Source organism: Papio anubis, chromosome 6 (assembly GCF_008728515.1).
Source record: "Papio anubis isolate 15944 chromosome 6, Panubis1.0, whole genome shotgun sequence".
Classification (NCBI taxonomy): domain Eukaryota; kingdom Metazoa; phylum Chordata; class Mammalia; order Primates; family Cercopithecidae; genus Papio; species Papio anubis.
In genome coordinates, this window is record NC_044981.1 from 46,254,243 (window position 1) to 46,278,685 (window position 24,443).

Genomic DNA, 24,443 nt, shown 5'->3' on the forward strand with positions numbered 1-24,443 from the left:
TTGGCTGGATTGGCTGCCGCTGGTATGGATGGGCTGGATTTTTCTTTGGCTGTGGAAGCCTTATCACCATGACTGCTGTCAGCCTGGATCGATATTTGAAAATCTGCTATTTATCTTATGGTAAGTTGGCAGGTTTCTCATTCCCTGACAGTTAAAGCTAGGTGGATTGAGTGTTAGAACTGTACATGTTTTATGCAGGTAATAAACAAAGATTATGAACAACCTCAGAGATCAAGAATATTTCTATTTATAGCCTATCATCTTGTTCTGACATGTTTAAGGATTTTAACCGATGTCAAAGTAGACTTCTTTTAATACGTATTTTATAGTAATGTCTGGTGTTTTGTTACAATGCTTTAAAAAAGTATCATTTTCTCGTAGAGTGTGTAAGCTTCTATCATGTTTTCCATGCAAACAAAAGAAATAAAGTGCATCGAAAGGGTGTTAAGTCCAAGATGTTTAGCTCATTCCCCACCTAGTAAGTGTAATTGTAAGAAAAGCTGTTTAAGATTCTCCCTTAGGACTCACGCTCCCTGTAATTTCAGAGATAAGGAATTCCAGAAAGTTCACCTCCAAGTTAGAGTCATGTAGCTGTTTCTGCATGCAAGGACACACATGTAGAAATATCCCTCAACACATTTTTTTTTGTGGCGTTGGTTGGTAGAAAGATGAGTGATTACAAGAATTGGTGAATCAGCAGAATATAAGTTTCCAGGGCCTAAATATATGTTTTTTAATGATTAGACCATTCTACAGGTTAAAAATAATTTCTAACGCTTTTGTTTCTTGGAGCTCTCGGAATTTATTAAACCTGAGAGAACTGCATTTGGGCCTTTAAGTTTAATATTGAGAACCAGGCACAAACCAAGGAATAGTACAGGCTTCCTCTGGATAAAGCTGCTTTGATTGTCAATCTGTCGATTAGAGTGGTTGTGACGGGCGACAGACTGTGGTGTCAGAGCAGGGCCTGGAGACTGAGATGGGAAAAATCAAGTTGACCCGACACTGTCAATGTGGTAGAATTTCCCTTTATATTGTTATAGATTACATTCCCCAAACTCCAAAGAATCCCTTCTTGGGTGGGTGGGAGGTGGGAGCTTGTGAGCCATCCTCTTCATCATCCAGCACTACTTTTTTTTTTTTTTTTTTTAAATTTACATCTCCTTTTTTAAACATTTAAAACTTCCAATAGAAATAGCTTGAATCAAAATTTCCAGTAGGATATAAAATATACAACTATACATATTCTGTGTGACGTCAACCTCTAATTCTTTCTATAGACTTATTTTTGCTCATACCAAAGAGATTTTAGATTTAACTGTCAATTTTATAGATAAGAAGGCAAAATAGTTAAACTTCCTGAGAGTGTTTGAGGAATACTAAACCCTGATACCTCTGTTTTTAAATATTTTCTTGAGTTTAGGCTTTGTCAATTAAAGAGATGATGCCGCCCACTCCCAGGATCATTGCAGGCCGTAACTCCATATGTGGGAACTGTGTATGTTTTCCAGCTTCTTCTAAGGTTGAACCTCAGTAGTGTGGTTTCATCATTTAATCTGATGCACTATTAAACCCTCCACACAGCGTCCCAGAATGTTGGAATTAGAAGGTCGCTTGGGGACGTGTAGACTTTTCTCCCATGTAACGTGGTAAACTGTTTTAAGGCATCCCTGAGAGACGACCACTTGGCCTCTTCTCGAATAATTCCAGTGACCAGTGACGGGGAGCTTACTACTGCACAAGGCAGCCCATTCTCTGATTGGTCTGCTCTCATTGTTACAATGTTATTCCTTATATTAAGACAAAACTGCCTCCCAGTAACCTCCACCCATTGGTCCTAGTTCTGACTTCTGGAGCAACACAGAACCAATCTACTAATCTACTCCCTCCTGTACTTGACAGCCTTTCACCATACTGGAATGTAAGTATAAAACACCTCACAAGTAACCCTAACCATAAATGCTTATACGTATGCCTATGCACATTCCCATGAATATATGTGATTACCTGTGCCAATGTTTCATTGGTTTTAGTGGAGAAGCAAGAGCTGAGTTATAATGTGGCTACATGATTGCTACCCCTATCTGGTTGGGCATGAAATTTGCATTTCATGACACAAAATGCCACATATTTGAAAAAAAATGGAGACAACAGAATATAGAAACAATGTGTTATATTTCTTGTTAGCGCTAAATGAGATATACTTACACAGGAGTAAAACTTTCACGTTAATGTAGCACCTTCTAGTCTGCAAAGCAGGCCCCTTACATTATTTTATTTAACCCATATGCAACATAGTCTTGCATGCACAAGGTCAGTCAAAGACTAGACACAGAAGAATTAGACCTTACTGACTTTCCAAACCCCACATTGCACTAAGCAGAGGCAGGCTCTCAGTCTATATTGAAGTAAGCATTTAGCTTTTATTGAATATATTTTGATATTTCTTCTCTGCTGACACAAAACCTAGGCAGTAAAGAGTCACTTTCCCGGCCCTCTTCGTTTGAGGTGATGAGTGAGGTGTGAAGGTAATTTCTTGTGGAGGCTGCTGCACTTAATCAGGCCGATCTGTCTTTGGTGGTTGTGTTGAACTCTGAAAATGATCACTAGTGCTTTACAGCTTTTCTTAGATGACTGCACTATTTCCTCCGCTTGGAATTCTCTTTTGGTTAACAGAAACTAGTGCTGAAAAACGGAGCTCATTTTTTGTCTTCCTGAAAATATCTTCACAGAATTACTTTGCAGAACATGATGCAACCTACCTAGATTCTCTGCCTCTCCCGCTGTGGCTGTGTGAGTGCGATTGTTGTGTGAATGATGTTTGAAGATTCCAAACCTGCTCCACAAATTACTAAACACAGTCAAGCACTTTAATCTCAAACCATTTGTGTAATGATCACGAGCCACCAAGCCCCTTCCACAAGTTCTTAGGAAGCCAGATGAGACTAGCAACACAAAAGCTGTTAGGAGGAAGGGCATTTTAAAGACACAAGCCATGTTCTGTGATTCCTCACCTCCCAGAAGGATTTTCCCTGGATGATCCACTAACACACCCTTTCCGAGATGTTTTCTCAAGGGCCTCCATTGTCTTCAGCATCCTCTCATCTCTTTCCTGTCCCTTTTCCCAGCTGTTGTCACTTCTCCCTCCCAAAGCTCCCAGATGCCTAGAGAAAACCTTCCAATTGTGTTCTCCTGGAGAAAGGCCCAAGCTCTGGAACTTTTTTCCGTTTACTCCACTCTCCCTCAGGCTTCAGTTATCTGCCCAGGTCTCCCAGAAATCAATGGAATAAATCTTTGGAGGTGGAATTTGACATATCGAGGGGAGGTATCTGGGTGTAGGGCAGATTACATCCGGGTAATGCTTTTCTTCCGCCTCCAGGGGTTTGGCTGAAAAGAAAGCACGCCTACATCTGCCTGGCAGCCATCTGGGCCTATGCTTCCTTCTGGACCACCATGCCCTTGGTAGGTCTGGGGGACTACGCACCTGAGCCCTTCGGAACCTCGTGCACCCTGGACTGGTGGCTGGCCCAGGCCTCGGTAGGGGGCCAGGTTTTCATCCTGAACATCCTCTTCTTCTGCCTCTTGCTCCCAACGGCTGTGATCGTGTTCTCCTACGTAAAGATCATTGCCAAGGTTAAGTCCTCTTCCAAAGAAGTAGCTCATTTCGACAGTCGGATCCACAGCAGTCATGTTCTGGAAATGAAACTGACAAAGGTAACTGCACTAATATTTTACACACGTGTTTTCTGACCACTTACAACTTCATAGGGTAAAAAGGGTAGGGAACAGGCCGGGCGCGGTGGCTCACGCCTGTAATCCCAGCACTTTGGGAGGCCGAGGCTGGCGGATCACGAGGTCAGGCGATCGAGACCATCCTGGCTAACACGGTGAAACCCCGTCTCTACTAAAAATACAAAAAACTAGCTGGGTGAGGGGGCGGGCGCCTGTAGTCCCAGCTACTCGGGAGGCTGAGGCAGGAGAATGGCGTGAACCCAGGAGGCGGAGCTTGTAGTGAGCCGAGATCGTGCCACTCACTCCAGCCTGGGCGACAGAGCGAGACTCCGTCTCAAAGAAAAGAAAAAAAAAAGAAAAAAAAATGGATAGGGAACGTTGGAGACTGAGAGAACTTAGAATCTCTATTCTTTACATAATTCTGAACTTTGTTGATGATTGGCTAAGCCTTTCTTTGTGGTATCTCTCTCCTCTTTCTGTCTCTATTTCCCCACTTCTCTCTTCTCTCTCTCTCTCTCTCTCTCATACACACACACACACACACACACACACATTTTTAATATCTACCAAATTTGTATAACCCATCCATTGAGGGCTTATCTTCTCTACTAAATAGGGTACTCTGGATTCATATTCATTATTTCAGTAATAAGGATAACTTTTATGAGTCATATAATGCCTCACAGTATTTACTGTGTTGCATGGGCTTTGGGACATCATTAGGGACATTCTACCACCTGAATTATTTATAGTGTAAGAGTTTACCACATGTGCTTTACCATGGGAAGCTTTTGTTAAGAACACGAGCGGTTTCTGCAGGCTTGAGTACCTTGGTAAATGATAGTTTCAGAGGCGGCAGTTCTTTAGATATTGTGGAGTAAGGAAAAGAACAAGACTAGAGTTTAATCCCATCACCAGTACCTGCCAGGTTTGTGACCTAGAGCTAGATATTTAGCTTTCTTGAATCTCTATTTCCTCACTTCTGTAACAGGAATAGTGATATCTGTCTCATTGGGTTATGGTGGGAATTCAAAGAGATAAAGCATATTATTCTGTCATCTGGTGCATAGAAGGTGTTAAAGCAACCGTGGTTTCTCCTTTTTCCTTATGACTGTTAGGTATTACTGGTAAAGTCTAAAGCAGTGGTCCTCACATGTTCATGATTTTTTGCCCCTGTACTGAAAAAATATTTTCCAACACATGCCCTCAATATTAAATGACATACAGGTAATACCATCAAGCTTTGTATTAATTATTAACACCCTCTTATTTAACCCCCACATTTTTGTCTTCTATTTTAAAGATAAAAATAAAGGTAGATTGAAGTTATAATTACTTCTTCCTGTATCTCAATCAATGATGTTGATTGCTGTCCTACCTTCAAGTGTTCTCACGTTCACTTTGGAGACCACTGGTCTCAGGGACCCAGAGAAACACAGTTCCCTCCAGATAAGAGATGGCTTTTTAGTAAGTCAGAGCCTTGGTTCTAGTAATATGCCTCTCTCCAAATTGCAGAATTTTTGGAGTTATGCAAAGATCTCTTGGTTGCATATTGCATTAGTCTGCTCTCACACTGCTAATAAAGATGTACCTAAGATGGGGTAATTTATAAAGGAAAGAGGTTTAATTGACTCACAGTTCCACATGGCTGGGGAGGCCTAGCAAACATGGCAGAAGGCAAATGAAGAGCAAAGTCATGTCTTACACGGTGGCAGACAAGAGAGCATGTGCAGGGGAACTCCCTTTTATAGAACCATCAGATCTTGTGAGACTTATTCACCATCATGAGAACAGTATGGGAAAGTCCTGCCCCTATGATTCAATTACCTCTCACTAGGTCCCTCCCATGACACATGAGAATTATGGGAGCTACAATTCAAGATGAGATTTGGGTGGGAGGACAGCCAAACCATATTACATATTGTGAGCTAGATTCCTGATGGCTCCAGTTGACTGTTATGCTCAAAGTCTATGTGCCGAGTAGAGGAAGCTTTGAGGGACGTTTTCATCACTCTAAATCTGTACTGATAGCTTAATAATAGAACAGTTCTTGGACAAAAATGCAGATTCAGGAAGCATGATCTTCTTCTGTCTTATAATTGGCTATAAAGTAGGAAAATATTTTCACAAAATGAAGCATTATGAGTTAGGTTCTTCATTTCTGGCTCTCCCTTTAGCTCTTATCTGCAACTTTCAAAAAAGAAATTTAAATAAATCAATCCCAGTTAAAGTTGAATTAGGTTTAATGCAAATCCTACTTTGTATCAGGTACTATTTTGGAAACTGGGCAATTGTACCAATGATGAAAATTTTGCTTTTCAATAGTTTGTGGAAGTGTGCCCAGGAAACGATGTGTGGACATTCATCACACTGGTATGTGACATTGAAGTTTACTTTGTTGCCCTGTAGTTTGATGTAGCATACAGTTGCTGCATTGTCTGAGAATGTGCTTTCTTTTTGCCATCCCACTCACCTCTCTGTTTGCCATCCACTATTATGTCATTGGCCTTGACACTTTGTTGACCTTGCTCAATAAATCATCTCTCCTGTCAGTTGAACTGCTCAACTTGACCCTCTCACATTCTAGCATCTTGTTTTCTTGTGTATTCTTGAGGAGTGAGCAGTTTGTCTAGTCAATGCTTCTGGAACTCATTCTACATATGAGGTATAGCTCAGCATATACATTTAATTTGATTTGTTATTATTCTGCTTGACTTGGACTGGGTAGATAAAATAGGCTCGCCGTAGACCAGGTTAAACGAAATGTTAAACAAAGTGTAGGAATACATATGTGTAATTTTGTTATATATATATGTATATTCTTTTAATTTATATACTAAGTGATATTATAGCACATAATAGGTAATACTATATTAAGAATGTGTCTATATTTTGTTTATATAAACCTGTATTAAAATAACCTAAATACAAAACATCTCTAATTATTAATATTTGTGCAGAAAATTTAAGCTAAAATTCAACCCATATTGAAAAATGAACCTAGTCAATGTTTAGACCAGTCAGTGCTTCTAGAACTCATTATACATATGAGTCAATGTTTTTGGAACTCATTATACATATGAGGTATAGCTCAGCACATATGCCATTTAATTTGATTTATTGTGTTATTCTGCTTGACTTGGACTGGGTAGATCAAATAGTTAGGCTCACTCTAGACAAGGTTAACCAAAGAAATGTTAAATGAAGTGTAGAAATACATATGCATAATTTTGTTATGTATATATGTATATTCTTTAAATTTATATACTTAATGACATATCACATAATATGTAATATATTAATAATGTGTCTATATTTCATTTATTTATGTACACATTATATAAACCTATCTTAAAATAACATAAACACAAAATGTTTCTAATTATTAATATTTGTACACAAAATGTAAGACAAAATTTAACCCATATTGAGAAACAAACATAACTACTGTAACATCTTCTGTGCTAAATTTAAACTATTTTTAACTACTACTCAATTTTGACCTTGATTTTTCCTACTGAGTAAAAAAAATAAGTAGAAACCACCTTATACTGGACCCTTCCATAGCCTTAGCAACCTTTTTGTTCATTTAGCTACTGCTCAGGATTGTCAATTTGCTTGCTCACTTGGTGCTTCTGATCTTCAGAACAGCCTGTTCTAAAAGCTGATTACTTAAAGGTTACCTTCCGGGATTCTGAGATCAAAATCACTTACTTTTCTGTGTACTCTAATTATTTCTAGCTGGGTTATTACTGGGGCCAGTATTCTGAGGGTCTGATCTCGTGAAGCTAAAAGTTGGCATTCTCTCTGCAAGCCTTTCTCTACTTTGTAGCTTTCTTCTAATTAATTTTAAAAATCAATGGTTTTGCTAGACTTTTGTAGCAGCCTGAAATTTCACAGGCTACAAACAGTGGTGTGATATATATATATATATATATATACACACACACACACACACACAGCTAGATATAGATATGATTATCTTTATATTTCGATGACTCAGCATAATCTCATTTCTATGCCTGCATTTGACCTTGTAAAACTGATTTCTTATTGGACAATCAATATAAATTCTGTCAAATCAGTAATTTCTCTCCTCTTCCCAGGATTACCTAAAAGTTTCAGGAAGGTTTTCACAATGTCGGTGCTAATGGGTAGGTGACTCCTGGTCTGGGTGTTGTCATTCATTGATTCTGACATTGCTGTGATATTTAGGGTTCCTTGTGGTCTTAGTTACAGTTTTCATGGGTCACTTTGCATCTTCGTTGTTCCAACTATAAGGCATCTTTAGGCTCATCAGCACTGTAAGCTACTTCCCCACCCTTCCGCTGAAACCCCTCAGGTGCGTCTTGGGTCTTGGCTGGGACCTTGGGAAGTGAGACACATGTTTTCTGCTTTCACATCCCTGAGAATTCTGTTGTTCTTCCATCCCCATCCCCGACCCTTGGCTATTGTTCTTCCAGCCCCAATCCCAGCCCTTGGTGTTCAGCTCAGTGGGTTAGGTTCAGGACACCTTCTCCGGGTTGGTTACCAACTCCTCTGATGTCCCCACTTGCGTTTGGGGTGTAGGCCCTGTACCTATTTGGGAGTGGAAAAACTGGCTCTTATTTCCATGTACATCCTCTAAATTTTTCACACAGTAATCTTAATGCCCTGAGTCCTTTAAGCCTCTGATTGTGGATACTTAAAGTCACTTTTTTTCCCTACACTCAAAACCCTTTTTCTCAATTATTTTTTCTCCTGTGAGTTTCAAATTTCTATTTTAAAACTCAGAAGCTGAGAAATGAAGGTTTTACTTCTTTGGGTACTTTTGCTTATAAAAATCTTCACACAATGCAGTGAACACTCTTGCTGCTGATTAAATAAGGGGAATGGTAGAGTCACTGCCTGAGGGGTTCTTCCTACCTGCTGCACAAAGAAAGACCACGGCATTGCAATAAAGAGTTTAATAGACATTAGGCCAGTCATGCCAGATGGGAAATGGAGTTAGTACCCAAATCAATCTTATCCAAAGCTTGTAAGTGAGGGGTATCTCAAAGGCTGTTTGGGTGAAGGGGTGGAGATTGCTCTGCAATGGGTGCTTGTTGCTGACTGGTTGGGTTGGGGATGAAATTATAGGGGGTCAAAGCTGTCCTCTTGAGCTGAGTCTGCCCAGGTGGGGCCACAGGAACCTTGGGGTCCAGGCATAGCTATGAGTGTCAGACATGCAAAAAACCTGAAAAGATATCTCAAAAGGCCATAGGTTCTACAATAGTGATGTTATTTGCAGGAATAATTGGGGAAGTTGCATATCTTATAACCTCCAGAATAAGGGCTGACAATCATTTATGTCTGCACTTTAGCAGAACTCAGTCTCCTCTCATTTCCACCAGTTTGATAGTCTCCCATTAGCTTTTCAAAAGTGCTTGAGTTTGGGGAAAGGCCTGTTATCATTTAAACTTGAGCCTAAATGTCCCTCAAAGTCAACCTGGCCCCAATCCCAGGAATAATTAAGGGAAAGTCAAGATGGGGGTGTTAGAACAGCTCAGTTCACTGTTACAATTTTTCTTACTGATAAAATTTTTGCAAAGACAGTTTCAGTACAATGACAGGAAGACAATCCCAGAAGCATGAATTAGTTTTTCCAAATATTATTATGCCATACGTGTTGGTACTTCATAGTAATTCATTTAACACACATCCATCATTTACAATGTTACAGGTCTACAGTTATTATACAGATCCCCTGGGCACCTGAATTTCTCTTAGTGCCCCTTATTTATACCAGGAAGCCCTCCTGATTCTCCCTGGCTGGTTAAAGTCCACCTGCTATGTATGAGCCATCAGAGCAGTTGGCACGTTATCTTTGGTGACACTGGTCATATTTTACTGAATCACATGTTTATAGCTCTCTTTTGTAAGATAGTAAGTGAGGCAAAGGAAAGTGCTGGGGTTCCTGTTTGCCACTGGACCCTATAGCCTGGCACCTGCTAGCTGTTTAATCAGGATCACTTGAATAAATACATAATTGAATAAACGAAGTTAATCTAATTACCTTGATGAATGTTAAGAGGTCCCTTGAACCCTGGCTTGAGTGCCTCTGTTTCTTTTATACCTGACAGGGCATTTTTCTTCACTGTGCTCTTTTACATTGACTGTGAAATCCTTCTAAAACTCTTAAAGCTCCATTTCCCTTAAACGACTCCTCCCTTTTATAGCTCCTCAAATGCTATTTATCATTGAAGGGTCAGATTCAGAAGACCCCCTGTGTGGACTCTAAGGCAGTTTGTGGGAAAGTTGAACTATATTGCTTTAAAGAAAACCCAAACCAATTAATTAATTACATCCCTCTGTTCTTAGCTTAAATGTCACTTCCCAGAGAAGCATTTCCAAAAGCTGAATTCAGATCCTCCTATTAAAATGTTTCATTGCAGCCTTTACATTGTCTTCTTGGCACATGTCACAATTTTTAATTAATTTACAATTTCATACTTATTTGGGGATTATTCCTTCATTTCCTTTTTTCTTTTTTTCCTTTGTTACCACTACTTGATGAGCCCTGAGTGGATAACAGCCATGTTTTTTTGTTCTCTTTGTGTCCCCAGGACCTAATACAATGACCTGAAGGAAGGAAGGATTAGTTCAGAGCAATATAATCATGAAAAAGGTTTAAACTAGGGGTCAATCCCAATTTTGCCACTAGCTCCTTGAGAGGTGTTACATAGTCAATGTGTGTTTTTTGTTTTGTCTGCCAGAGGCTGAAAGACTTCTGTATCTGAGGAATTTCCAACATGTTGTTCCTTGCTTAGAGTGGGAGGAGAAGCATTGTGCCTCTTAATTTAAAAGATGCTGAAAAGATCAGCCACTCATTTCCCAGAATTCCCCTATAGCTATGGACTTGGGCACCAGCCCTCAATGTGTCCCAGGAAGTAATGATATGGCCTCTAGGGGCAGGGAATTCTTTCCTGAGGCCATGGCCACAGCAGCAGTGGTTTCTGCATCAGAACCAGTTCTGTCACAGCTTTGGGTAGCATTCTCTCTGCTTGATCTCAGTAGAAACTGCAGTTTCCCAGTGTTACTTTATGTTAACCAGTATCATTTAAATAAATGTATTTTCTGCCTCACTCACCCATAGTCAATTTCTGTTGCTTGCAACTCAGCGTCTTGATGAACTAAACCTAGAGCAAATCATTTAATCTTCCTGGGCCTTAGTTTTCTCATCTGTGAAAGAAAGTAGAGAAAGAGAATGAAATGATATCTCAGTTACCTTCTAAACTCCATGTGTCTATGAAAATGACTAGATTTGTTCAATTGTTTAAAGGTCTTTGGCAATAGCTATTGTTACTAAAACCACATGGCCTTCCAACCTGAGTATTTGTTCCTCTCCAAGACGCATATCCTCACTTCAAGGGTTTTGGGCCATCTATAACCAATAGTGAAGTCTCTCCTGTTTTGTTGAACCAGATACTTGTAAGTTATTTTCTGTTCTTTAAGTCAGCCACTGCCTAGTCAGGAAATATTGTGTTCAGTTTTGGACCAAAACCCCAAAACACAGATGCATAGAGTGACATGACCTAATTTGCCGCCTCTCTTTTCAGTTGCAGTTTTTGCTTGTTTATAGAGTAGTGGTATTTTAAGATTCGAGAAAATTGCAATTGGGAAGTGTGAAATTCTTGTTTTTCTTTTCTTGATTTTTTTGAAGTATGAATTCATGTTTATTGCTTAGATCACAACCAGGATTCACAGATGGAATGTACACCAAAGATGTCAGAAATTTTTTCTTTACAAGTTTATGGAGGAAGGTTTAGGATGGTTGATCTTCATTATCATTCTGTGGATAAAATAGAAAGAAGGAAGAAATTCCAACTAGACACACTCAAAGCTGTCAAATTACTTAATTTCTTAAAAGGTAATGTGAAAGCTAAGTAAGTGTCACCACTCTTATTTGTGTGTGTTTGAGAAGGAACCAAAGAAGGTAGGTCACAGTTGTCAAGATCCCTCCCTTCCTGCTTGTCACTGGTAGAGTCACTCAGTGACAGGTGGCTCTTATACAGGGAAGGTAGTAGTCCCATAATGGGAATTACTGTCTTTTAATATTATTTTCTTACTGGTTGGAATCAAATCCATATACTTGCTAGCTAGACCCAAGCTAGAAAAACAAAATCTTGTCACCCGCATGCTCCCGTCAATTGCGCTGTCTCCTGAAGCAGACAGGATGCACATTCTTCCTGTTCCCTAATGCATAGAGGTGATCTCTCCTGGGAACATTATCTCACTCTAGCCACTGAAATATCTTTGCTATCCGCAGTCTAATTGGTTCTGTAATGCAATTCAATCTTGTTATTGACGGGGAACTTATTTCATCTCTTTGGCCCTCTTTTTCAACCTTACTTTCACATCAATTCTATATCTTCCTCTCATCTATTTTATTATTCCAGGTAGTATGCAGCTTCAAGTGTTAGCTGAAGTCTTATTTGCATCTGATCAAAGGAGCCTGGAGAGAGGAGCTGGGCACCACCTCTGAAATAGTTGTTCCTAGAAAATCAGTGATTCTGCCCCACTCACGCTGGTCAGTGGGGCCGAACCACGACTAGTATCACGGAGTTACTCAGAGTATCTCCATGCCAATGACTCTTCCCACTATTCCACACTGCCTCAGCACATTGAAAGGAGGGAAACTCCTTCTTAGAAACCTTACCTGCTGGAATGCTTCAGATGTATTAGACCCAGAGGCATAGCCTTGGAGAATTTACTTTCAACCACATTATTGTATTATTGCTTTAATTGGTTAATTAATTGGAATTGAGCAATTACGGACAACACTGCTTTTGTGACACAATGCCAGCTTGAATTGGTGCTAGAAACTGGCTATATCCCTTGGTCCTCTACAGCATGATGTACTTAAAATGAACTGGGTTGCAGATGTGTGATTCTTTTGTAGAAGCTAAACACGTACCCTGTGAATTTCCGCCCACAAAAATTGTCTAATTTAGGATTTGAAGTCTTACTGCTTTTCCAGTGACCCAAAAAGGCAGTGATAAAAGTGAAGTAATTAAAAAAAATAAACAACTTAGAAAAAGTTGATGGGTACAGGAGCCTGTGTTAGAACTGGCTTAAGAATATCTGGAGTAGAGATTTTAGAAAATAAAAATTAAGACACATTTAGAATTGAGGAAAGTCAAAAACAGACTGATGAAAAGATTAAATGTATTCCAAGCTGAGTAGAAAGTGTTGACAAAAATGGAGTGTAACATGAAAGTTTTGAAAACTTTCGTGGCCTATATCTTAAAATAGTTTTTACATTTAAATGTTTAATATTTTGGGGAGTATATTTTAGAATGAAAAGGTTATAGAAAGTGAATGTCCCTTATATTAACTTTGTATTCACTTCAGAAACATAAATAACATTGCGTAGTACTTTTTAGATCTAGCCTTTTATCCCTCTTTCGGCTTTAAACTCAATTTCTAAGTCTTTCAATTTAAAGTATTTAGATTTATTCTAATCCCAGAAAAACCACAGTGATTCATTTGCTATGTGTTTGTAAAACTGCAGTATATTTAATTCTTCTATGTCCTTTTAAGAAGGATAACATAATGCAAATGTTTTAAGTCTTTCCTGTTCCCCAATTGCACACTCTTCTAAAAGTAGAAAACACGTAAAATGTAGAAAATATTATGGACTAAGTGCTAATCTATTTTTTGTCAATGACTTTGGCAGCAACACAGAAAACAGCTTTTGGGATACTGTGAACTCATCATATGACTCACCAAAGAAGCAAAGATGGAGCTATGTTAAGTCCCTAGACATCTGCTAAAGCAAGCTTTATTTCTATAGTCAGTGTTTATTTGGGGATTTAGAAAAAGAAGGCCCTCACTGTGAGCCTTGAGGCATCCATTCCATTTACAAGCAAAAGTCACACAGACATAACTAAATAAAAATTTCTCCTGGGTAAGCTTTGTAGAAAGATAGAAAAGCAAGTCCAATGGGAGAGCTGCATGTGTACACTGGAACTTGACAGGTAAACTGTTAAGCACAGGTGACAGTTTGGCCAAGAACTGAAAGCAAGGTTGCAGGTCATGCAGGAGATCTGGGCTCACTTGATTCATTTCCTGGGGATTCAGATTCTCTATTTGCAAAATGGAGCAAAATCGATATTATTAAGGGTTTTTGTGTGTGCATGCTGCAGTTAATGTTCAGAGATAAGTTCTGAAATTCTTGGGTGGAACTTTAGAACCTGAGACTTTAGGGCAGATTTTCCATGTTTCATTCTTATACACCCCACAGAGGTGGGTTTCCAGGGCAAACACACCCCATAGACAGGCTGTTTCACAGGCCAAGTAGACCGGAGGCTGTGGAGCATTTCTTGCTTACCACTAAAGCGTACTGAGATGCACGTGCACACATATGACCTTGTTATGGGAAAAACACATCCAGTCAACCGTCTAAAACAAAAAAGGCATTCACAAATAGTGTTGCTTTAATTATTACTAATAAAACATTGTATGTCTCACTCCTTATCATTGGTTCTCTAGAACTTGTCATGACCCTGATGTTGGGAATTGTTATTTTGCTTCTTAAAGTGGGGGATGGGAGTAAAAGGAAGTGATACCTGGCATAGCTGCATCCTTACTCAGAGATTATAGGAAAGTCCAATTTTCCTGGAACTTTATAAAATCCCCAAGGTGGGTTTGATCAAGATCTTTTGAGTCATGTGCTGCTCTCTATTCCTATTATCGTAGCCAGGAATGTGTAGTCCTCTGCTTGGTCAGACTTGGGTCATGTGATGCCCATGATGTCAGCTTCATAAAGCAGCCTAGCAGGTTGAGGGGTGCTGGTGATGCTAAGGTAGAAGAGATACACTGGGAAGGTGGAAACAAAGGTAAAACAAACAAACAAACAACCCCCCGCCCCAAACAAATAGATGTCTACTGTGCAGAAGACTGATTTGAATGTAGATTTCAAATTTATTTTACGGAAGGAATATCCTAGTAGATAACAGTGTGTAAGGATACTTTGAAGTTAGTGTACGCTTTTTTAATTAGGGCCTGAAATAGCACAAGTTTTAAATAAAAACCAAAGTTTTGATTGCATTTGTTAGTCTCAATACTCTAATTTCTGATTTCTTCTTTAGACTGCCCAGTCAAACCTGCCAAGAGTAGAAATTCTACATGGGCAGGGATGTGTCTGCTTTGTTTATTGCTTTATCCTTCACACAAAGCATGTAGAAGCTTGTTGATTGAATGAATAAACAATGATCTTTCTACCTTCTATTTTTTTCTGTGCCATTTTCCTCTACAGGCTAATCCTCCTAAGCAGAGCTCTCATCATATTTCCTGCTCAAAAACCTACTAGTGTCTCAAATAATATAGAATTAAGTGCAAGCTCAATAATGCCATACAAAACCCTGAATCTTTCTTTCCTGCCTCATTTCCCTTTGTTGCTTTCTCATACCACAGTGACTAGCTCACTGGTTCCTATACTGACCTCCCACATTCCTGTCTATGCCTTTACTTTGTTTCACCACTATTTCTTTATTTCTACTTGTCAAGGTGCATGTCCTCTTTGAAACTTTCCTCGATAGGCTGGGCGCAATGGCTCATGCCTGGAATCCCAGCACTTTGGGAGGCTGAGGTGGGTGGATCACCTAAGGTCAGGAGTTCGAGACCACCCTGGCCAACATGGTGAAACCCTGGCTCTACAAAAATAGAAAAATTAGCCAGGCATGGTGGAGCACACCTGTAATCACAGCTACTCATGAGGCTGAGGCAGGAGAATCTCTTGAACCTGGCAGGCAGAGGTTGCAGTGAGCAAAGATCACAACACTGCACTCCAACCTGGGCAACAAGAGTGAAACTTCGTCTCAAAAAACAAACTCCCCAATTTGCCCAATAGGATGTACATGTGTCTTCCTCTGAGCTGCCACTTAAATCATATTCAGCCTTGTACTGTAGTTATTTGTATTCTAGAGGGATACAACTCAGGCTCTAGGTTTTACTGGTATTACCCCACTGCACTAGGCATAGTGTCTTACACAAAGACTTGTTGAAAAGAGTTTGTTGAAGTGAGATGATGTATAGGGGTCAGGTAGGTAGTTATACAGCACTAATTAGGACCACATTATTAAAGGGACTGAATTGCAGATGGTGAGAGACTTGTGAGGGTGTTTTAAACCCTATCACTAATTATTCTTTGGTCTGAAAATAAAGAGGTCCTGAAGGTGATTATAATTTTGTGAGAGTGAAAAGTGTTTTCTGGAAAAGTATTGTTCTATAAAACTGTGCCACTTTGGCTGAATCTCAATGACTTATTTTACATTATGTACCTAGTGATTTCCACTATCTGAGCCTCAAACCTGAGAAAAATTTGAGTCAAAAGAAATAACATTTAATAGAAATTTCTGAAAATGCAAATTAGAATTTCAAACTAGGGCAGAGTTTCTGTTTCCTGAGGTGAATATGGATGATGATTTAAAATTTCATCAAGGTTGGCCGGGCGCAGTGGCTCAAGCCTCTAATCCCAGCACTTTGGGAGGCCGAGACTGGAGGATCACGAGGTCAGGAGATCGAGACCATCCTGGCTAACATGGTGAAACCCTATCTCTACTAAAAAATACAAAAAACTAGCCGGGCGTGGTGGTGGGCCCCTGTAGTCCCAGCTACTCAGGAGGCTGAGGCAGGAGAATGGCATTAACCTGGGAGGCGGAGCTTGCAGTGAGCTGAGATCCGGCCATTGCACTCCAGCCTGGGCGACAGAGCGAGACTCCATCTCAAAAAAAAAAAAAAAAAAAAAAAAAAATTTCATCAAGGTGAATATATTTTCCATCGAGTTTTTAAGTGAATGTGGGTTGAGAAGTCCAGAAATATGATTTCCTGCCACATGGAGGCATAATCTGACAGCTATTTGAGGGTTATATTTTGGGTCATTGGGTACATTCAAATTCTAGAGTGGAAACTAGATAGGATGTGGTAAATGGGATAAAAAATTGTAATCACTTCTTTTGGCTGAACTTCGCAGAAGTCCATATGAAATGATTGACATAGACAAAGTAAATGAAAACAATGACAGATTTTCTTGGGTGTGAGAGGTGACCTGATCCTTCTCCATACCCATAGTTTCAGACTCATGTCCTTTACCAGCTGTCTTGATTCTTTTCTCTGTTGCTTTCCCTCATCAGGTAGCGATGTTGATTTGTGCTGGATTCCTGATTGCCTGGATTCCTTATGCAGTGGTGTCTGTGTGGTCAGCTTTTGGAAGGCCAGACTCCATTCCCATACAGCTCTCTGTGGTGCCAACCCTACTTGCAAAATCTGCAGCGATGTACAATCCCATCATCTACCAAGTTATTGATTACAAATTTGCCTGTTGCCAAACTGGTGGTTTGAAAGCAACCAAGAAGAAGTCTCTGGAAGGCTTCAGGTAAAACTTCAGAAGCTGGAAATGAATTACACTCTCTTTGTTTCAAAATCCGGCAGGGTTCAAGCTCCTCAGATGTGCTGTCTTCTCAGGGTTAAAGCTCATCTCCTAGGAGTAGTGTAGGAAGGACTTTATTTTCTGTTTATCAAAGATCCTGAAATCAAGTGATCAGCTATGTAGAGGTTATATGACATGGATAGATAGTGAGAAGTGATTCTGTTTTCGATTCTGGAGCAACTAAGATACAGAGATGTGTCCATCTGAGCAACAACCACTGTTTATCCATGGCTCGTAAGTTGCATATCTGGGACCAAATCCATTTTATTCTAAGAGTACTATTTCACATGGCTTTGATCTCACAATAGAATGATTCTCTTGTTTGGCACATAACTACCACTAACTAAGGGCATAAAAGTTGGGCAGGCAGAGGAAGGAAGGGGAGAAGGGAGATGACATTTCTGCTGTGTGCCAGGTTTCTTTTATTTTATTTTCACAAGAGCCTTGGGTTATTCTCTTTCTTTGTCAGAAGAAGAAATTGAGGTTCAAGTAAGGTTAGAGTTAAGCAAGCTGCCCATGTTTAAACAGCCAGAAAGTAGCAGAGGAGGAATTCAAATTCAAGTCTGCTGGGTTTCAAAATGTATGCTCCTTGGTTGATACTGTTTGTGCTACACAATGAAAAGAGTTTGGGAATCCAGCGCCATTTTTCCTAAAGGCCCAAAAAGCTCAGGGTGAGTACAGACTTGGGGGTTATTGGTGGTCTTCTGTGTCCACTCAGGGCCAGTATTAGCAGTAAAAAGTGGAACAGGCACTTGAATTCATGGTCTGAGGTGAGGGGTGTTGATAGGGCCCCTGGTTTCAGTGCTTTTTGTTCTTATTTACTTGATTTTTAGATATTTTTCAATACTTTTTCCCTTGAGTAAGTAAGGGACAGTGGAAAAGAAGTAGAACTAGCTATGAGAAGATGTGGGTTTTGTCTTGTTCTTTCATTGTGCCTGAGCAAGTGACATATATTTTGGACCTTAGGTTCCTCACAACGGATCAAACGCAAAGATGACAAAAAGGCACAAATAAAAGGTAGCATTATCATTATTGCTGTGGTACAGGGGAAGAGACGCACAATTTGAAGATAGAAGACCAGTATTTAATGTTCGGCTGTTTACAATATGTTTACAATAGCTCTATATCGTTGAACAAATTAACAACATAGAGCCAGAACTGGAATAAACAGTAATAATACCCATCTCCTGAAGTTGTAAGAATTAAGCAAAACTGATGTGTGGAAAGATCTAAGGGATAATTGTTAGTAGTGCTTTCATATTTTTTGGTGGTTGCTGCCTTTGCTGTTGAATTGAACAGTTAAAACCAAGTGCTAAAACGCATCTCTTTCTGAAGTAATAACACTATGTCCTCATCAGCTATTGATATTTTGTTACAAATGCAGATGGAGAGAATAATTTTAATAGAGCAGTTGTGGGAGAAAGTAATGGCACACTTCTTCATCTGAAGGAGATGGGAGTTTGACAGGCATGACTGCAAGCAAATTTCACGTACCTCATCATTTTGCCTCAGACTGCCTCTGTGTTCTGTACATTCACTCACAACCGTGAGCAACCCATAAATATTCAATACTCAACTTTGGGAAGAGGGAAATTTATGTGGGAGAAAGTGACTTAGGGCCACAGACCTTTGGGAAAATCAGTCAGGCAAGAGACAGCTCGGTTCACTGGTTCCTATTAGCTGTTTATACGAAATACATCAATTACTCTGCTAGAGAAGGACAGGGCTATTTCTTTTCTCTAGAGGGTCAGCTTTCAGGGGAAAAAGCAGGTGGTAGAGTCGAAGCAGTGAAGAGCCCTTAGGTGCTAGAGGTTGAAGCCTCTTTGTGGAAGGAATGCTGAAGAGATATTGAGTCGCAGATTTTAGAAGGGGCAGCTTCAGAGAAGAGCAGAAGGGTGGATGGTAGCCACCAGACGTTTCTTTATATCTTTATAAAGAAGCCAGAAAGAAACCTTGTTTCTCTTTGTTGTTATTAAGAAGCTATGGAAGTGAGTAATGTGCGGGTCTGCAGAGCAATGTTAAGTGATGTGAAGCTAGTTTAGAATTATTGCACATACCAAAACAAGTGAATTAAACTGGATTAATCAATATCCTTGTTCTTTTCTTTTCTGAGCCCTGAAATGTTTTTGCTTATAAGGGGACGCCCTCTTGGGAAATATTTTGAAATCAAATAATAAAGCTAATTTATTGAATATGGGATTGTGGAAATAAATTTTGGGTAATTTTAACAGTCTATTACAAGCTAAACTCATTTTTTCCTCCTGAATTGAATCCCCTGAGATTTTGGTAGAAGTTGGTGAACCAAAGGAAACAAATGTGGCCAAGAACTCTTTCTGGAATGTTATTCTTTTATCCAGATGTAGTCTCCCATATTTTGTAAACAGCGCTTCTCCACCCTGGCTGTGTAATGGAGACACCTGGGGAACTTTGAAAAATGACTGCTCCCTGGGCCCCATCTGTCGAGATTTGGCTTTGTCTGGATTGGTCCTGAGCTTCCATTGTTTAATTGTTTACCTCTCCCAGATGATTATCTTGTACATTGTTGAAAGCTAACGAACCAGAGGCTAAGAAAGGAAGACACTGGCAGTACAGCTCATGGAATCATAGGCCTTTGCCAACACAGAGACAAGTGAGGGCACCTATGGTCAGTGACAGGGGAAAGAGGCTTCAGATGCTAGGCCTATCTCAGATGGAGAAGAAATGTTCAAAAGGCACTGGGGGTTCAAACATTTGATTGGGGGTGTGCAGTGAAGGATGGGGTCATTTACATTCCTAGTATTGAGTGAAGATAACAAGGGAGAACAAAGCCGCAAACTCTGGCGTTGCTATCATAATCAAACCTCCCCTGACCACCTTGGCTTGCAATGCTGTCTTATAAAGAACATTCCTTCAGTGGGTGAATCACAAGGCCTAGTTGAGTGCAGGTAGGTGTACAATTAATTGTGTTCTAGAAAACAGGAAACTCATGATGGCACAGGAAATGTGCCGTAAATGAGTGGCTTGTTTTTGGAAAACTCTGATCAAATAATTCCTTGACTTTGAATATTCCAAATTGAATTATTATTTTCTATCTGTTGCTAATTCAAGATTTCTGCACGTAATCCTCATGGTAGTCGAGTTTGACATATACATAGGTATGTCTATGTACATATGTATTTGTGTGTGTGTGTATGTATATATTAAATTGCGTTTTTCTTCTCCTGTATCTAGGCTGCACACCGTAACCACAGTCAGGAAGTCCTCTGCTGTGCTGGAGATTCACGAAGAGGTATGAAGATGGATACAGCATCAGTATGGACACACTATTCACTTATTTGCCTCTTCACTGCTGTAAACATTTGATTGTGGCCACACTTTTGTCTTTATATTATATTTTTATATTTTGCATAGTTTTCCTCAAGCCAGGGGTTGCTGGGAAATTCCAATGGCTAAATGGAAACTAGATTACAGGATACTAATTTAAGGAATATTATCAGGATGAGCGTCCCTGGAACTTTCTTTTCATGTACTTTAAAACCTGTTGTCATGCCAAACAGAATTGAGTGTGAGATAGTGAGGAAAATGTTGAGAAATTTTATTTATTAGGGGGTTATTTAATTTTATTATATCATTGTCATTATTATTTCTTAATGTCGGGTTAGGGAGGCAGTTTCTGGGGCTCATTTAGGTGGACGATCATATATGTTGGGCCATGGCTGTTTGGTAGGTACTTTGGTTCTCACAGCCATTTTTCATGCTGGGGGAGGTTCACACTCTGAGGGCAGTCATTCCACAAAGGAGTCCTCTGGGGAAATCAGTTTTGCCTTAAATCACTAATGGAAAACTCTCCTGTATCTCCAAATTTAAAGACAACAGTAATTTCCGCTGATGATAATTTTACCCACGTGGGTTTTCTCATTAAGTTCTACTTACTAAAATCATGGATGTAACAGGGCATTATGAGTTGTAATTGCTTAAGTAGTGAATTTAGTGAAGATAGCTATTTGGAAGTGTTATTTCTTCTCTTTGTTCTTTGTTAGCTTGTTATTTCTTTTGTTCATTCTTTTGTTAAACAAACACCTTTTGAGGCAGATAGGTAAAGAGATGTAGATATGAATGAGATGGAGTGATTTCAAAGACAGATTCCTGCCCTTTAAAAGCTACTGAAAGGAGAAGGCATGTAGATACTATGTCCAAATAGGTTTTCTACTCGTTGTCTATTATCTTTTCTCCTAATCTGATAAGCAGGGCCATCTACATTGCAGTTCTTTTAATTAAATGACTAGACAGGTGTTCTCTATGCTTCTCTATTCCACCCACCTCCCCTTCTGCTATGAACTTAAGCCTTGCTCATCAATTGTGATTCTGCCTTTCTGGTAGCTGCCAGCAAGAACAGTGAAAAGGGGAAGAGGGTGGCCCCTCTCAGGCCATTGATAACCTCTCCACTCCTTCCACTTGAAGGTTTATAGAGAATCATACCCTCCTCCAAGGCTCAACCTCAGTACATGGCACCTTCAGTTCCTTTGTCTTTGTTCTTCGTCAGTCAAGGGTGTGGGATGAGGAATGACTTGATAGGTGTCATTGGTTTAAGATACATGCCAAATAAATGTTGGAAAAACATGCTCTATGATCAAAACAACAACAACAACAACAACAACAACAAGCAACAACTCTGCTTGGGGCTTATGACTGCATATCAAAGTCTGGAGCAAAGAAGAGGCAGAATTGTCATTAGACTAGAAAGGCAAGGAACTTTTCGGCAAATGTGTAAATTATAGAGGTGTGAGAGTGTGTGGCACTTCAGATGGAGGTGGACACAGCTGTAAAGCACAGTCAGGTTTGCACTCCTCCTCTGTGCCCTTTGGCAAGTTTGAAAGATGAGGATAATAACAATAGTATCACAGGGTCATTGTGAGACTTATGAAATAGTATCCACATAAGTCACTTAGCACTATGCGGGTGACAGAGAAGCATCCCTGTGTACTAACAACTGCTCTTATTATTATTAAGGCGAGTGGTGGTGGTCAGAAGTGGAGCTGGGAGTGGCAGTCTGGCAGGAGCCAAATCAGACTCCAAAGGCCTTGTTGTTTATGCTGTAATATGGATTTTATCATGATGGTGATAGGGAGACCATTCGTGATTTTAGGCTGGGGAAGAAAGACCAGTCTGGTGCCAATGTGGAAGGTGGATTGTCTGCATAAGAGTGGGGAATCAAGAGTAGAGGTCAATAGACCAGTTAAGAGGCTTTATAAAAAAAATCGCAACTTATGAGAATCTGAATTAAAAAATGGCACTAAAAATGAAGATGAAAATTTAGGTTTAAAATATTTTGAAAAGTGACAAAAAAGTGGTAATTGATTACATGGATGAATAAGAGTTGAAGATAACTTGGGTCCATCTGTTTAGGAAATAATGTAGATAATGGTGTTTACAGAGGGGAAAAATACAGGAGAGCGAGTGGGATGGGGGAGTGAGTGAATTATATTTAGAACATGTTGAACGTGGAGCATTTGCAACGTAGGTAAAGATATTCAAAATAGGTAGTTAAAAATAATCTAAAGTCATACTGAATGATATATAGATTATATCATTATATCATTATAACGATATAATTATAGATTATAGAGTTGCAGAGTGAAGCAGGTAGGACAAGAATGCTAAAAGAGAAATTGCTGGTTTTAAATGACCTGAAGAAAGTGAAGTGAAGGAGATTTTTTTCCTTCTTCTTCTTTTTTGTGGGGGGATGATTATGGAAGTGGATGATGGATGGTGGTGCAGGTAAGAAAAGGAGAAAAGAACACTCAGGTTGGTGTAGATTTGTCTAGAAGGTGGAATTTAACATTAACATTGTACAAACGTTCCTGAAAACGGGTACTTTAACTGTTTAGCTAGAATATGGTCTTTAACATGGCTTTATAAATGCATGTATAAGAAAAATTGGCATAGTGAAAAGGAAAAAAAGAGTTTAAATTGTAGGAGCTTTGGAGGAGATCCTTGAGTTAATGTCTGCTATCAATTTGAAAAATATGATTTAAGTCCTCCATGCTTTGGTACTACATTGTTTTGGGTAATACTCTGAGAGCTGGGAGGCACCAGAATTGATAGAGATGTGGTTCTTGGGGTAGAATGGAGGAAGAAAAAGCAAGGAGTCTTTGAAGTTTGGCTCATGTACACCAGACTGTCAGTGGATAATTTCCTGAGTGGGTTTTATTTCCCCAGTGGCTTCCAATGATTGGAGAAAGCTCTGTACAGTCCTCAAACACATCTGCAAATTCAATTTTAGCTTAAAAAAAGATATATTGCATTTTATGTCTGGGAGCATTATGAGAAAGACTGCAAAATCCTTGAGCTTGTAGCTATGCCTGTTCTCCTTTGGGTTTTCATAACTGGTCTAGTGCCTGATGCATAAAGGACACTTGGAAAGTTAATGGTTGAAATCAAACAAGTAATGACTTGGGGGAGATATGGAAACATGGGCTAGAATATTAAATCAAGAATGTAAAATCCTGGATCCCTGGACTTTCATTTAAACATGACCTATCTTGTTAACAAATAAATGAGTAAATAAATTTGTAAAATGGAAATTGAGAGTAGAAATGCCCTACTAACTTGAAAAGTTGGATTTCAAGAATCATAATAAAATATAAATATATTTTAAGTTCCTCCAAGTAGAATGAAGCAATAAGAATATATTTCACAGTAAAATCCAAGTTTTTGACTTTTAGAAATGTAATTGTCTTGAGAATCAAGCATTATGCTTATTTAGAACTGAAATGGTAACTACCCAAATCTGTCTCATTTAATTTCCCACCACTGCCTTTAATGACCTTTAGCAACATGAGCCACAAGTCTACGAATAGAAATGCTTTTCCATTAAGTTAGTGCAAATGAGGGAGAAAAGACAAGGAAAGGAGGGGGAAAGAGGAAGAGTCAGAGCTAGCTGATGAGTAGGCTGCTGCGGGGATCAATGATGCCGGCATAATGAAATGTCTTGAAGGCTGCCAAAACGTCAGAGAACATTATATATAGAATGAAAATATATGTCATTAAAGAGAAAAGGTTAGCAGAGATAGCATCAGTCTTTGATTCAATAACTAATTTTGTAGAGAGGGAGCCAGACCTCATTGTCCAGGAGGTCAAAGGGTTGACCATTCTGTTATCATGGGGCAAAAGGCAATAAATATAAGACCCCACAGGGGATTTCCTAAGAAAACACATTTAAGGGCATGCCCTCAGTCAGTACAGACTTTGCTCAAAGCCTCATGTTATTGGTGGATGCCGT

General features: G+C 39.5%; 1 protein-coding gene across 1 annotated transcript; it reads left to right on the plus strand.

The window, feature by feature from the left end:
- Positions 1 to 68: 68 nt before the first annotated feature.
- LOC116275416 (opsin-5-like) lies at positions 69 to 22,259 on the plus strand. The gene is made up of 4 exons (XM_031667604.1): positions 69 to 120; positions 3,380 to 3,714; positions 16,887 to 17,128; positions 20,393 to 22,259. The coding sequence occupies exons 1-4, from the start codon at positions 69 to 71 to the stop codon at positions 20,454 to 20,456; spliced, it is 693 nt and encodes a 230-aa protein (XP_031523464.1). The 3' UTR covers positions 20,457 to 22,259.
- Positions 22,260 to 24,443: the final 2,184 nt, after the last annotated feature.

What these genes read in the sequence shown, in the direction of transcription:
- LOC116275416 (XM_031667604.1), top strand. Translation starts at nt 69, where the DNA reads ATGACTGCTGTCAGCCTGGATCGATATTTGAAAATCTGCTATTTATCT. An exon ending in TGGAAATGAAACTGACAAAG is followed by an intron (nt 3,715 to 16,886) that starts GTAACTGCACTA and finishes TTCCCTCATCAG; the next exon opens with GTAGCGATGTTGATTTGTGC. An exon ending in AAGTCTCTGGAAGGCTTCAG is followed by an intron (nt 17,129 to 20,392) that starts GTAAAACTTCAG and finishes TCCTGTATCTAG; the next exon opens with GCTGCACACCGTAACCACAG.